Source organism: Ranitomeya imitator, chromosome 10, assembly GCF_032444005.1.
Source record: "Ranitomeya imitator isolate aRanImi1 chromosome 10, aRanImi1.pri, whole genome shotgun sequence".
Taxonomy (NCBI): Eukaryota; Metazoa; Chordata; class Amphibia; order Anura; family Dendrobatidae; genus Ranitomeya; species Ranitomeya imitator.
Window position 1 is genome coordinate 34241681 of NC_091291.1, and position 13817 is coordinate 34255497.

Genomic DNA, 13817 nt, shown 5'->3' on the forward strand with positions numbered 1-13817 from the left:
CTGATTCCAGCAATGTGTCACTCGCTGGGCTGCTTGCTGTCATTTTCATAGAATCACTGTTTTCTCTGCTGCAGATCTAGCAGAGCTCATAACTCCACCCACACCACTGTGACAGAAAGCTGCTAACGAATGCTGGGGGCGGGGTTGGACCGGGAAGCACGAGACAACTAGTCCTGTAGTCAGTCTCCTACTAATAAAACACCGGTTGTATTGAAAACAGCAGCACACCACCAAGTAAGTGACATCGTTGGAATCAGGATCTCAGCCCTCACATTGTGCTGCTCTGAGATTACATAGCAAAACCATTGTAACAAATTCACTTTAAGGGGAAATTTAGAGGGAGATTGTTCTAGGCTACAGGGCACAATGTTTGCTTTACCATTACCTACTGCGGAAAATGTGTCCTCCTTCCAGATACTTGCCTCCAAAACTTGGCTAGTTGTGAAATATCTTCAATATCAATTCCCCCCCCCCCCATAGAAGTGGCGGAGAACAAAAACATATAAAATACAATATATACATATTAGCATACAGTGTATGGCTATAGTCATGTGCCTAAACACATACTTGAAGTGTTTTCATTACTTTGATATTGAAAGCACTTTAGGCATGTCATGTCATTATCTATTGTGTTTAATGGAGGAATGGGTTTTTTCCCAGTGACATGACATTGGCATGTGTGTCCCCCACCGAGGTCGAGGACAAATTGGTCCCATATTCAGGGAGCAATTAAAATTTGTAGGGCTCCACAGACAATGAAGCTTTCCCCTCCTTACTGTAAAGGAAAATCTAGTAAAGCAAACAGGGTTAAAACTACTTTTACTTTGGCCGGAACCCAAAGATGGATATTAGCATCATATCAGATCTCATGGAACATGGATCACTCAGGAAAACCTACATATTTGGTTTTATAAAGAGAGGCAACATTTGGCACATTTTGGCACACAGTTTGGCCACATCAAACTAAAATCAAATAAGAGTTATAGAGTCATAACTAAGGCCATTACATCTTGGCCCTTCAGAGGGTCTCAGCTGATGGACCCCACAAATATAACTCTTAGGGCTCGTTCAGATGAACATATTACACAGCTGTGTACTGTCAGGAAAGGCTGCAGACTAAAGAAACATAGCTCCCAAGACCTGTGTCTCAACTGAAAGAGGAGCTATATCATTTGCATACATGCTGATGAGCTTCTTGGGAATGGAAGCGATAGGAGAGGAAATAAATCTTCTCAGGTGACTGCAAACCGAGGACAAAAAAAAAAATGCTTTGTGTCCAGTCACCCAAGAAGAAAATCTATTCTGTTACAGCCCTTTTATGGAAACTCAAATCGCCTCTGTCAGTTGAGACAGGCTGTTTTTTCATCATACGGCAGCTCGTCCTGATGCACAACTAGGACAGGCTGCTGTTTGAAAAACCTGACAAGGGGACATTTTATTACATTCTTGGAGAACCTCTTTAAGATAGGAGACAGTGTTTGACCTTTATTGTTTATTAAATTGTTCATGTAAAAAAAAAAAAAAAATGCTATATGGATGATTTTGGAAACAGTCATCTGAACCCAGCCTTAGGGTAAGTGCAAATAGTTCTTTTTGAGGCTAATAAGTTTTCTAGTGAAAACCACTTCAGGAGGACACACTCCCTCTTTGGAGAGTTTTAAGCAGTTTTAAAGCAGTTTTGAAAGAGTAATTTTATATCCTTTTGATGGGACAGTGTATAGTTTGGAACAGATGCCATAAGGAGATGTTTTTCTATGAAGCGACATGCACCTTCTTATTTTCCACCAGGTGTTTTTCTAAACCTTAATTGTAGAAATTGCGGAAAATCCTGAACATCAAAATCTTTGAACAAAATAAATGAATAGGAAAAGTCCTTTAAGTGGCTCTTGAGTGATTTTTCAGGAATCTTTTGGACCTGGGTCGCTCCTCAAAAAACTCCTTGTGCACATATCGGTACAGTTTATGCATATAGGTTTATATAGAGGCCATCAGAGTGAAGGTTTTCGCACATGCTCTAGTGCCTTATGAATATTCCATACACCAGCTATCTATGCATCCGTAATAGGGACTTATAGGCACTCAGGCCCCGAATTATCATTCTTTTGTGCCAATCTTTTGTGCCATTTTACTGATGAGTCACCCACCAGGGCCTGTGCGGTACCCGGTACCGGGTCCGGTGTTCACAGGGGATTGTCACGGTGGCGACCCGGTCCGTGGCCCTGAGCGCCCATGTAAAAGGGGAAATTTAATAAAGTTTATGTTCGTGATGCCACCTGTGGTATTCGGTCAGTGGGGACTGACGCCGCTTTAAGGGGTCCTCTGGGGTGATGTTCTGGCAGCTAGATGGTATACCTTCCCACAGGTGAAGTTTATCCCCAGGGCTCCCGTTGTGTAGATGGAAGATGGTGAATGGTGCAGTAAGGAATGAGGACACAGGTTTGCAGTCTCTTTACCTGGTTTACTGAAGACTTCAGGCAGCCACAGTCCAAGGCACCAGATCACAGGGCAGGCAGGGTCCAGCCGGCTTGGAAGCAAATCCAGAGTTCCCCTTTACCAGGTGGAGTTAAAAGCCTTACTCTAGCGTGGTGGTGTTGTAGTCCCTTACTGCCTATGGCTTCAGATAAGGTCCTCACTGTTCTTCTCTCTGTCCCCCATATAGGATAGGACAATACCTGTATGACAGGTAACTCGAGCCTTTTTACAGGGACTCTATCATGCCCCGGGCTCTATGTGTTACTGTGTTTCAGGTGTGTGAGGCGGACAGGTAACTTGCAGTTCAGCTGTCCTGCCGGTCTCTGCTGTAAGTCGTAGAGTCCTTACAACCTCGGTGGTCCGGCTACCGGTTATCTGCGCCTCAGAGGGAGGCAGGCTGTTCGCAGCTGGTTTCCCCTGATATCACTCTCCTGTGCTTCGCTCTCCTGCACGCTCACTGAACGATGTTCTTTCCTTCTGTATGTCCCTTTCTCCAAGAGCTGTAGTACTTCAGACTACACAGCCTCTTCAGACCTTCTGACACTGTCGTTCTGCTCTCTTCTGTTTCTCTGACAATCTGACCTCTCTTTCCCTCCAAACCACAATATATATAGGGGAGTCACCTAGAAATAGGATCAAGAGCTCCCCCTTGTGGCCTGGAGTGTGAACATGTTGTGGTATTGTGGTTACCTGATAAAAGATATCCTTCATCACTTCCAAACATAACATCACTCTCCCCGTGAGGAAAGCAATGTTACTGTGATGACCAGGACCCTGGGGCGCCACACTTAATCGAGGCAGAAATAAAGCAGAAGACCATGATACACGGACTGGGCTCAGGACCGCAGCTCAACAGTCTCATATGTGCCTAGGAGGATGTTAAATTCAGGTTATTGCTGTCCATTTTTGGTCCGTGAGTCATGGACATCGGAATGAGGCTTCAGGTTTTGCAAAGAGCCCAAAGGCAACCATCAATGGTTATATATATCCAGAAAATGTAAAAATCAGAGACAACTCAATTTGTTTTTTTTTTGTTTTTAGATTAGTCTAAATTCTCTCCATTTAAATTAACCCTTGTAGTAGAGCATGTTCTGGATGGATCAGCCTCTTATTGTAACCTAATAGAAGGTATTCATATTCTTCTATGAAGACACAATGCCTCATACACAACATTCAGAGAAAGGAACCATGACGGGCCATTGTTTAAGCAGGTGTATGCTGCTGAACGAGCCCATTAACTAAATATACATGAAGCCAACAGACTACAACAGGTAAAACATATGAACACCTGATGCCTACGTAGGTATGAAGAAACACAGCTGCTGCTGCTCCTCCATGGCCGGTGGATAAATCCTCCAGAAATAGGATCCAGTTCATCCAACTGGATTCCATTTCCATAAATAGATATTTAGATAGTTCTTGTAGTTCTTGTAAATACAAGCACTTTTGCAATTTACTGCTTATTAAAATTTGCAACCCATCTTGAGATATTAACACTTTTCATCTTGTTGCCTAGGAAACCGACCACCACTGTTGTCTAGATTGTAAACACTACGCTGAAGATGGCTGGAATTCAGGGAAAACACTGCACTCCAACGATCCTGGCCAGCTTCAAAAAAGATTTCTTACAAGCTCAAAAGAAAAGCTTGCAAGGACTGCATGTTGTCCGCTTTCTTGCAGCGGTGGTCGGTCTCCAAGACAACGATCTGTAAGAAAAAGTGTTAATATCTCAAGAACGGCTGAGAATTTTAACAAGCTGTAAATTGCAAAACTGCTTGTATTTACAAGCACCATCCAATGATATCTATCTATAGCTTACATAAGTATAAATGTACATAGACCAACTGGGCTCCTCTATCTAATGACAGCCATGGTTATACCTACTTTCTATTTCTCAATTTTAGTAAAATCCGCTTTATTTTTCCAGAGCAGTTAAAGAAATAAGTCTAAATTAATGCAGTTGCTAGGGGTAACAAGGACAGTCGAGAGCTCGCGGACAAAGGAAAACTCCAATCAGTTTGAAGACTTTAAAATTTTCAAACAGCTTTTGAAAAAAAAAGAGACAGTTGGGATTTAAATTTTTGTACCGGCCATTGATACCCACAGCAGCCAATCACAACGCAGCTTCCATTTCGGACCACGCTGTAGAAAAATGAAAGCGGCGCTCTGATTTAAAAAACAAAAAGTTGTATAAATCTGCCACATAGATTGAGAGTGTTCGAATGCTGTGTTACATCAAATTAGTGCAGTTTTTGACCTTGCGGCTCGTGCACGCATTTCAGTATAATTGTACAAACTGGGAGGCCATCACTGCATTGCAAAAGTGCAGCAATTATTAGTATAACCCCTTACAGTTTTGCTGCCCGATTCTTGTGCGAGTCACATTACCACTCTGTGTACGAGCATCCTAATACAAGTGGAGGCTGTTGACTACTTAGAGGCAGGCTCGGACTGGCCCATAGGGTAATCACCCGGTGGGCCCCCCAACCTCACTGTATGTATGGCACCCCAGGAGTTCGGGTACCACAGTAGTGCTGCCTTTCTCTCGGGGAGGGTAGTGCTATGCCTGGAGACAAGAGGGATCCTTTTGGCAGGCTATCCCACACACAACACATTCTAACTCCAGGGGGAGCTCAAAAACCTGGTTTAGGGGAGCTTCCCTGAGATATATAGATCCTGGTCTGGAGGAGGAGTCAGTTGAGTTCATTCTGAGAGTGAAGAGAGGCAGGAAAGGAGCAGAGGAGAGAGAGTGAGAGCTCAGTGAGGCTGCAATATGGCCTCCTGTGAGCCAGAGCGCAGAAACCGGGCACCGGGAGCCCGAGATGGTGGATAGCTTCAAGGTCCACAATAGAACCGGAGGGCATAGGACTGTATGTTAATTGCCCATACCATACCTGAGGTAAAGCAGCAGTTAGAGCCTGGAGTCACCGTGTAAGAGACCCCCAAAGGTACAGCTCAAGCTGCCTACCGTACAGGTACTGTCCCAGGACAGGAGAGAGAACGGAGTACTTTGCCAGCAAACCACAGGTAGCAAGGTACCAGAAACCCAGCACATAGTGGAAGGCTCCCAACCTGACCTGCCAAGGGGATTTCCGCTTGTTTATGGGCTGCCTGGACTCTTCCTGTACCTGTTGCTGGTACCCTGGACTGAGGCCTACTAGAACACCAGTAAACCAGGTAAAGACTTCAACCCTGTGTCTCTCGTTATTTACCGGCAACACATCATCCCTGCCATACAACTTGGGAGCCCTGAGGACTTCGCTTCACCTGTGGGAAGCGTCACCATCTTGCTGCCACAACACCCCAGAAGCCCCTTTAAGCAGCGTCGGACCCTATTGACCAAGAACCACAGGTGGCGTCACGAAAATAGACTTTCACAATTCACTTTAAAGACTTTTCCCCTTTGAGTCCCAGGGCCACGGACCGGGTCGCAGCCACAGTGACATCCCCTTTAAGAGCGACCCGGTGCAGAGTATTCCCATTGCCCTGGTGGGCGACTCATATGGGCAGCACAATTCAGTCCATAGAGAAAAAAGCAGCATCTCATCATTCATTAACCAAATTATCCAGTTTAACCATTATCTAGAGATTTAGGTAAATTTGTGTTTGAGAATAGTGTAATATTTATATGCCGATGAAAAATAGGCCCCCCAAAGTCAATGTTACTGGGGGGTCCTTGGCACCCCAACCCGACACTGCTTGGAGGGGATGTTCGTAGATTAAAGATGTGATGTCATGCTGTACAGGCATACAGGGTGTAACTAGAAGAGTCATTGCCCCGTAGCAAATTTGGGCCCACCCTGACTCATCAGCTTTTATGTGTGGAGGCTGACCGTAATATCGACGGGCATCGTGTAGCTGGTATTCAATTACTGCCCTTGCCCTCTGCTGCTCACAAAGCCTTGCCAACATATGTCCGTTGGCGTTCCAATGCATAGTGACATCGCACACCAGTCTGAGCTAGAAGTTGCAAACGCTGCTGCAGCACCGCCATGGCAGCTGTAGCTGTAGCTGACTTGCGGTAATGGGCACATGCAGCATGTTCTCTCAAGTAGCTAAGGCAGATCTGGGTAACTTTAAAAATAAAAAAATAGCTAAACGACTAGGTCGAGCACAGGGCCAGGCATGATCAGAGTAGGAGGTTGCCAAGCTTCAGAGCCGCCACCAAGTTACGGTTATTGTCACACACAAGCATACCTGGTTGTAGGTTCAGAGGTGAGAACTACAGATCAGTCTGGTCTGCTAGACCCTTCAACAATTCTGCGGTGGTGTGTGGTTTGTCACCCAAGTAGATTACCTTTAGCAGAGCTTGATGCCACTTGGCCAAGGCAGTGCTTACATCTTGCGACTGATGTTAATGTTTCTGAGTGGGAGGGTGAGGAGGAGGAGGTGTTGGGCAACCCTGTAGAAGGTGAGGGTAACCCTGATTAAATGAGGGCTCGCAATCCTTGGTGTTGGTAGCACGTGTTCCATCACAGGGTCCTACTGGATCTCGACTTCCACAATGCTCACCCAGTCTGCCGACAGGGAAATGTAGCGTCCCTAGCCACAACCACTTATCCTGGAGTCCGTGGTTAAGTGGACCTTCCCAGTAACAGCATTGGTCAGGGCATGGCTGATGCTATGGGACACGTGCTTGTGTAAGGCGGAGACACACAGGGAGAAGTAGTGGAGGCTGGGGACCGAGTACAGAAGTATGGCTACCGCCATGAGGTTGCAGACAGCTACTGTCTCCACAAGCCTAACAGCAACATTTCCAGGACAAGCAGTCTGGAAATGTGGTCATTTAATATTGTGGTCTGTAGATGGGAGGCTGTGTTTTCCAATGACTGAGGTAGAGTAGAGAGAGACAACTGACATTGCACTGGGACAAAGACGTGGACATGGTTGCAAGTGTGCAACAGGCGCAGGGTGGGAGGCATCTTCACCTACATCATAGACAGGGTGATTGGCATGCCCGTAGAACAGGGGAAGAGGCAGTGGTGTCACCAGCAGACACTGTTTCTGGACCCTGGCACTTGGCCCATGTAGTCTGGTGCTTTGTTTGAATGGGCCTAAGGATGCTGGTGGTGTTCAGGGTGGTAGTTGCGCTGCCCCTGCTTATGCTGGCATGGAAGATGTTGCAAATGGCCTTTTTGGGTTAACTGGACTGTCTTTAAAAAAGCTCCACACTTGAGAACACCTAACCCCTGGCTTGGCACCCATGTTGGTGCTCTGAGGAACACGTCCCTGCCTTGAATCTCTGGCCACCCCACTGCTTCTTCCTGCCTGTCGTGATGCTGTGAACACCTCCCCCTGTGCGCTGCTGTCCTTGTTCTGCATGTCACCTTCCCAGGTTGGGTCAGTGACGTCATCGTCCATCAGTTCGTCTTCCACTTCTGCACCCTGGTCTTTCTCCTGACTTGCTGACAAAACACCACCAATTGTTGGCAAATATGTCTCATCATCATTCACTTCTTGCAACAGTAATTTTGCATTTTCTCACCATTGCCTTCTTGTGAGTGTGGCTGCTCAAATATTTGGACATCGCTACATGCGATCTCCTCGTGTCCCACTTGAAACGGGCAGGGTAAGAGGCCAGAATCTATAAATGGAGATGTGAACAGCTCTTCGGAGTGTCCAAGAGTGGGAACACTTGTCTCCGGGCACTCAACATGGTGGGAGGAAGGAGGATCAGGGTGAGGATTAGGGTGAGGATTGTGGTCCAGAAGCAGGGCTACTGAGACTGGACCGTGTGGAAGACAAGGTAAGGCTGGCAAAGAGACTGGAAGCATTGTTTGCCATCAATCCAGCAACATTTTCACACTGGTCTGGCTTCAAAAGTTCCACGTCTCCCTACAAAGTGGGACAGGGAGGTAGATCGACATGATGTGCGTGTTTGTTGTGCTCCCGTGGCAGGTACAGTTTCACCTTGCCCACGGCCTTTGCGCACCATCACGCCCACTTCCCTGTCCCTTACCACACATCTTGCTCATTTTAAATTATGTATGATATATCCCTTTTGGGAAAACATTTCAGTATTACTATTGCAGGAAAATTGGCCCACCTCAGATTGACTTGTTACACTGTAAGAGCAATATAGCGATGCCATTTCTAACCAGCCAAATTTTTTTTAATGCACAATGGGAGAACTATAAATGCTGCATAAAATTTCACTGCTGAAAAAAATTTGCAGTATTACTATAGCAGGAAAATTTGCCCATCTCAGATGGACTGGTTACATTGCAGGAGCAATATAGCGATGCTATGGAGATCCAACCAAGTCTAGCTACAGTAAAAATGCAGACATTATTTCCCTGCTCAGAACAATTTGCAGGATTAAGAGCAGAATATTATTAGCCCTGAGAAGGGGTTTCGGTATGAGTTGCAGCCTGCAGCATAAAGGACGTACAGTTCACCGTGTCCTGTTCTACATGGTCCCTTCAGCACTCTCCCTACGCTGCCTGTGTCCGGGGTACTGTGTACCAAGCATGGGGTCTTCTATAGACCTGATGACGCTATACTGCCAGCCAATCACAGTAATGCCACAACCAAGATGGCTATGGCATTACAGTGACTGGCAGGCAATCCTCGCATGTTCATTGGCTGTCTAAAAAGTGCCAAAACCTGAGGGGCGGGGACTCGAGCTCCCGCTTAAGCATTCAAAAAAATACAGTCAGAAGGCCCCCATGCACATTAGACTAATGGGAGCCGAGACCATTGATATTCGCCAATTCCACCAACCTCAGCCTAATGACCATGGAGGCTTTTACGCTAAGAACACGGCTTAGTTATATGAAGCATAGTAACGGCTGTATACAAATGCTGCATGTAACTAATTATGTAGCCATAATAATTGATCAAAGGAAAAGTCAGAAGTAGACAAGAGATAAATCCCAAACAATGTGAAACAATTGCACAAAGATCAATCCAAGTTGGATACAGGAGATGCTAAGAATAACAGAGCGGGCGATGGGCACTTTGCAGGAGGTAAGTGGATACGAAAGAAAAAAAAAAGCAAAATCTAGAAACCTGCAAGATTATTAGTGTCTGACGGCATCCTCTGGTGCAGACATAATAGAGGATGACTGAGCTTCTCCTGCCTGGACAGGTAACGCCGGATGTGCACTTATAGGTCATCAATGAATACGTCTGATTTCATACACAGCAGAGGCAGACGCCAGTGACATGCCACACACCAAGTGGGTATCCCGTGTAAAAAAAAGTGTAGGTGGGAACCACATCTCAAGACTGCTGCAAGGTGGGGTAAAACGGCATATTACAACAACAAGACTGTGCCCCTATATACAGTGTCGGACTAGAATGTGCATCCATATGTAGTGCCATAAATACAGTGTGCTCCCATATACAGTGCCACCACATGTAGTGCCATAAATACAGCGTGCTCCCACATACAGTACCACCATATGTAGTGCCATAAATACAGTGTGCTCCCATATACAGTGCCATAAATACAGTGTGCTCCCATATACAGTGCCACCACATGTAGTGCCATAAATACAGTGTGCTCCCACGTACAGTGCCACCACATGTAGTGCCATAAATACAGTGTGCTCCCACATACAGTGCCATAAATACAGTGTGCTCCCATATACAGTGCCACCACATGTAGTGCCATAAATACAGTGTGCTCCCACATACAGTGCCATAAATACAGTGTGCTCCCATATACAGTGCCACCACATGTAGTGCCATAAATACAGTGTGCTCCCACATACAGTACCACCACATGTAGTGCCATAAATACAGTGTGCTCCCACATACAGTACCACCACATGTAGTGCCATAAATACAGTGTGCTCCCACATACAGTGCCATAAATACAGTGTGCTCCCATATACAGTGCCACCACATGTAGTGCCATAAATACAGTGTGCTCCCACATACAGTACCACCATATGTAGTGCCATAAATACAGTGTGCTCCCACATACAGTGCCATAAATACAGTGTGCTCTCATATACAGTGCCACCACATGTAGTGCCATACAGTGTGCTCCCATATACAGTGCAACCACATGTAGTGCCATACAGTGTGCTCCCATATACAGTGCCACCACATGTAGTGCCATAAATACAGTGTGCTCCCATATACAGTGCAACCACATGTAGTGCCATACAGTGTGCTCCCATATACAGTGCCACCACATGTAGTGCCATAAATACAGCGTGCTCCCATATACAGTGCCACCACATGTAGTGCCATAAATACAGTGTGTCCCCATATACAGTGCCACCACATATAGTGCCATAAATACAGTGTGCTCCCATATACAGTAGCACAACTAGTGTGTGCCCCTATATACAGTGCCACATTAACATGTGCATCCATATGTAGTGCCATAAATACAGTGTGCTCCCATATACAGTGCCACACTAGTGTATGCTCCCGTATACAGTAACAACTAGTGTGTGCCCCTATATACAGTGCCACATTAGCATGTGTATCCATATGAAGTACTATAAATACAGTGTGCTCCCATATACAGTGCCAGTGTGCAGCCATATGTAGTACCATAAATACAGTGTGCTCCCATATACAGTGCCACACTAGTGTATGCTCCCTTATACAGTAACAACTAGTGTGTGCCCCTATATACAGTGCCACATTAGCATGTGCATCCATATGTAGTACTATAAATACAGTGTGCTCCCATATACAGTGCCAGTGTGCAGCCATATGTAGTACCATAAATACAGTGTGCTCCCATATACAGTGCCATAAATACAGTGTGCCCCCATATACATTAGTACAACCATCTCCCAAATACTCACTTGCTTCTGCCATTCATATAGGAGGAGGTAATGAGCAAAAAAAAAAAAAAAATCAATCAACAGCCACTTCATAGGTCACTGCTGCTGTAGTTAATAAAAATTGTGTCTGCACCCTAGACCTACAGAAATATGAAGGCACATACATCCAGAGAGAACATAAGGGCCCTAGCCATCTGCCTACATTGATTCCCTCATTGACTTTCATTCTGGCAGAACTACAAATCGGGCATCAGTACCAGGATGATATGGATGAAAAATATGGGTGCGTCCCAATAAAAAAAATAAATAAATAAATAAAATTTATGAATGGTAGTAAATTACAGCTTCCCATGCACCCTACTCTTTCTCCCAGATACAGCAACGCTAAATGCCATACATTCTGGTTTCTATTTGCATTTGGTAATTTTCACAGTCTGCTTCACATAGATTTAAAATAGTAACACAAAGTAAAACCTGCCCCACAACTTATCAGCCAGATTATTATAGATATTCCCTCCATTTCCCTAACGTCTCACACTATGGTTTTCAAATCAAACCCATTATACCAGGTCTACAGCCTTCTATAACCGCCACCTCTGTGCACCTCCAATATTACAGGGCGGGAATCCATCAGAATACATTGCGTCATTCTCCATCACATGCCTTATAGAAAAGGAGGAATAATGAACGGGGAAAGAATAAGATCCATAAAACTGCTCAAAGGAGTTTGTCCAGATTTGTCGTTTGGAGAATGCTTAACCTCAGTGACAACCCCTTTAATGGCAGCCATATTGGAGATCACCCATATTTTGAAAGGTACAGGTAACATTTTATCAATTTGACTTGATAAAAATGACTTAAGGCTACATTTTACACTTCTTTTCGGAAATTCCATTTTTTCCCAAATTTACCTGTTGCAAGCAGAGGCAGAGCAGAGGCATCCCATTGATTATTATGTGGTCCTTTATGTAGCCAGTTTGTCTTCAGAATTAAAAAAAAACCAAAACAGTGTGACCAAACAACTGACACGTAGTGGATCCCATAATAATCAAAAGGGGTTCCTCTGCCTCCATTTGTATCAGTTTTAGAACAGATCCATTTTGGATAGTCCAAAAACAGGACAAACAGAATGCCAAAATACAGGTGTGAATATAGCCTAACTGGTATATAAAAGGGTTTGTCCGAAAAAAAGCCACCTTTTATGCGCAGGATAGTTGATAAATTGTTTATCTGTGAGGGTCCAATTGCTCGGAATGGGACATGTTAACCCCTTAAGAATGCTCGAACGCCGCTCCATTCATTCCTTATGGGGCTGCTGAGCATTTCACTTGGCTTTTTCCAGCAGCCATATGAAAAAAAAATAATGCTAAATTTTTTTTAAAAAGGATGAATGGGGCAGCAGTTTTACAGTTTTGGAAAAGGCAGCTTTTATGCAGCACTTTTTCCTTTATGATCTGTATCTAGGATCACGGCATTCTTGGCACAATACACCGAGAGTTACAATAACATGAACTGCCTAAAGTGTTAAACTGATGAAAACAAAATTCCAACTCCCGAGACATTGTAGTAGAGCGGCGAGAACGCACGACACACCGCACATCATCAGCAAGTCCACACCTGACCTACCTGCATAACAGCAGGCAGACACACAGCACACGTGACTGCAGAGCGGCGGCCCAGGAATGTCCACCTACCTGGTCTTTAGCAATAGTATTGGCCATCTGTCCAGATTCCGGTGGCCAGCCTGCCTTCGGAGCAGGGCTTTTCTGTATAAATTCCCTGCTGGCAGCTAAGGAAGTTCTAAACTGTGTGAGGATGGTGTTCCCTTACAGAGCACGCCACACCTACAGACACAATCCTCCTTCTCCACCCCATTCCCCTCCTGTAATATGCACACCTGTGGAGAACCTGTCTGTCAGGATTGCACGGCCTGTCGATGACGCCACCTTGACCCACCGCGCTTCTCTCACAGTATATAACCTTTAGTGAGCACTACATGAAAATCCGAGGGCGGACAATGACAACAGAGGACCCTCGAGCACGCAGACAAAAAAGGGCCCCTGAGCAAGAACAATATATGGGCCCTTTGCAGTCCAATAGTTCATCACAATGAGCAATTCCACCTGCTTTGGAGGTGAAAATGGGCCTCTTTACCTCTTGGGTCCCAGGTTGCACCAAGGATATGTCCACCACTGATTGTGCAAGATCCAATGCCACTTCTGCTTTCTAGCATACTCAACGGGGAGAGGTCTATTAGACCTGCTCATCATGGGTCCACTAGGTCCCACCAGCAAGTAAGACCCTAACAGACGCAGATGTTGGTGACCAATATCATGACGTGTGGTGGTTTATCCTTGTAGAAGCCCCCCAAACACATTAGGTAGAAGTTGTCCAACAGCGCCAATTTCAGCTGACCATCTCCCGACAGATCATGCCGGTCGATCTCAGTTGTTTGATTGGGAGATAAGCCACCACGAAAGTTGGGAGAATCGATTCACGGGACTCCAGTCCAATGACCAGGTGCAACCTCATTTTGTGTATCAAGCCACAATGATGACTTCATACCAGATTTGCGAGCCTCCCTTGCAGTAG

The 13817-nt window shown here is 45.3% G+C and overlaps 1 protein-coding gene across 2 annotated transcripts in view; it reads right to left on the reverse strand.

Moving 5' to 3' along the window:
- Positions 1–13073, reverse strand: part of TRPM4 (transient receptor potential cation channel subfamily M member 4) — a 90362-nt gene extending 77289 nt beyond the window's left edge. For both annotated transcript variants that reach the window (XM_069741763.1, XM_069741764.1), the window contains exon 1: positions 12920–13073. In XM_069741763.1, coding sequence (XP_069597864.1) covers positions 12920–12946 — 27 coding nt within the window. In that variant the 5' untranslated portion in view covers positions 12947–13073. The remainder of the gene's footprint in view (positions 1–12919) is intronic.
- Positions 13074–13817: the final 744 nt, after the last annotated feature.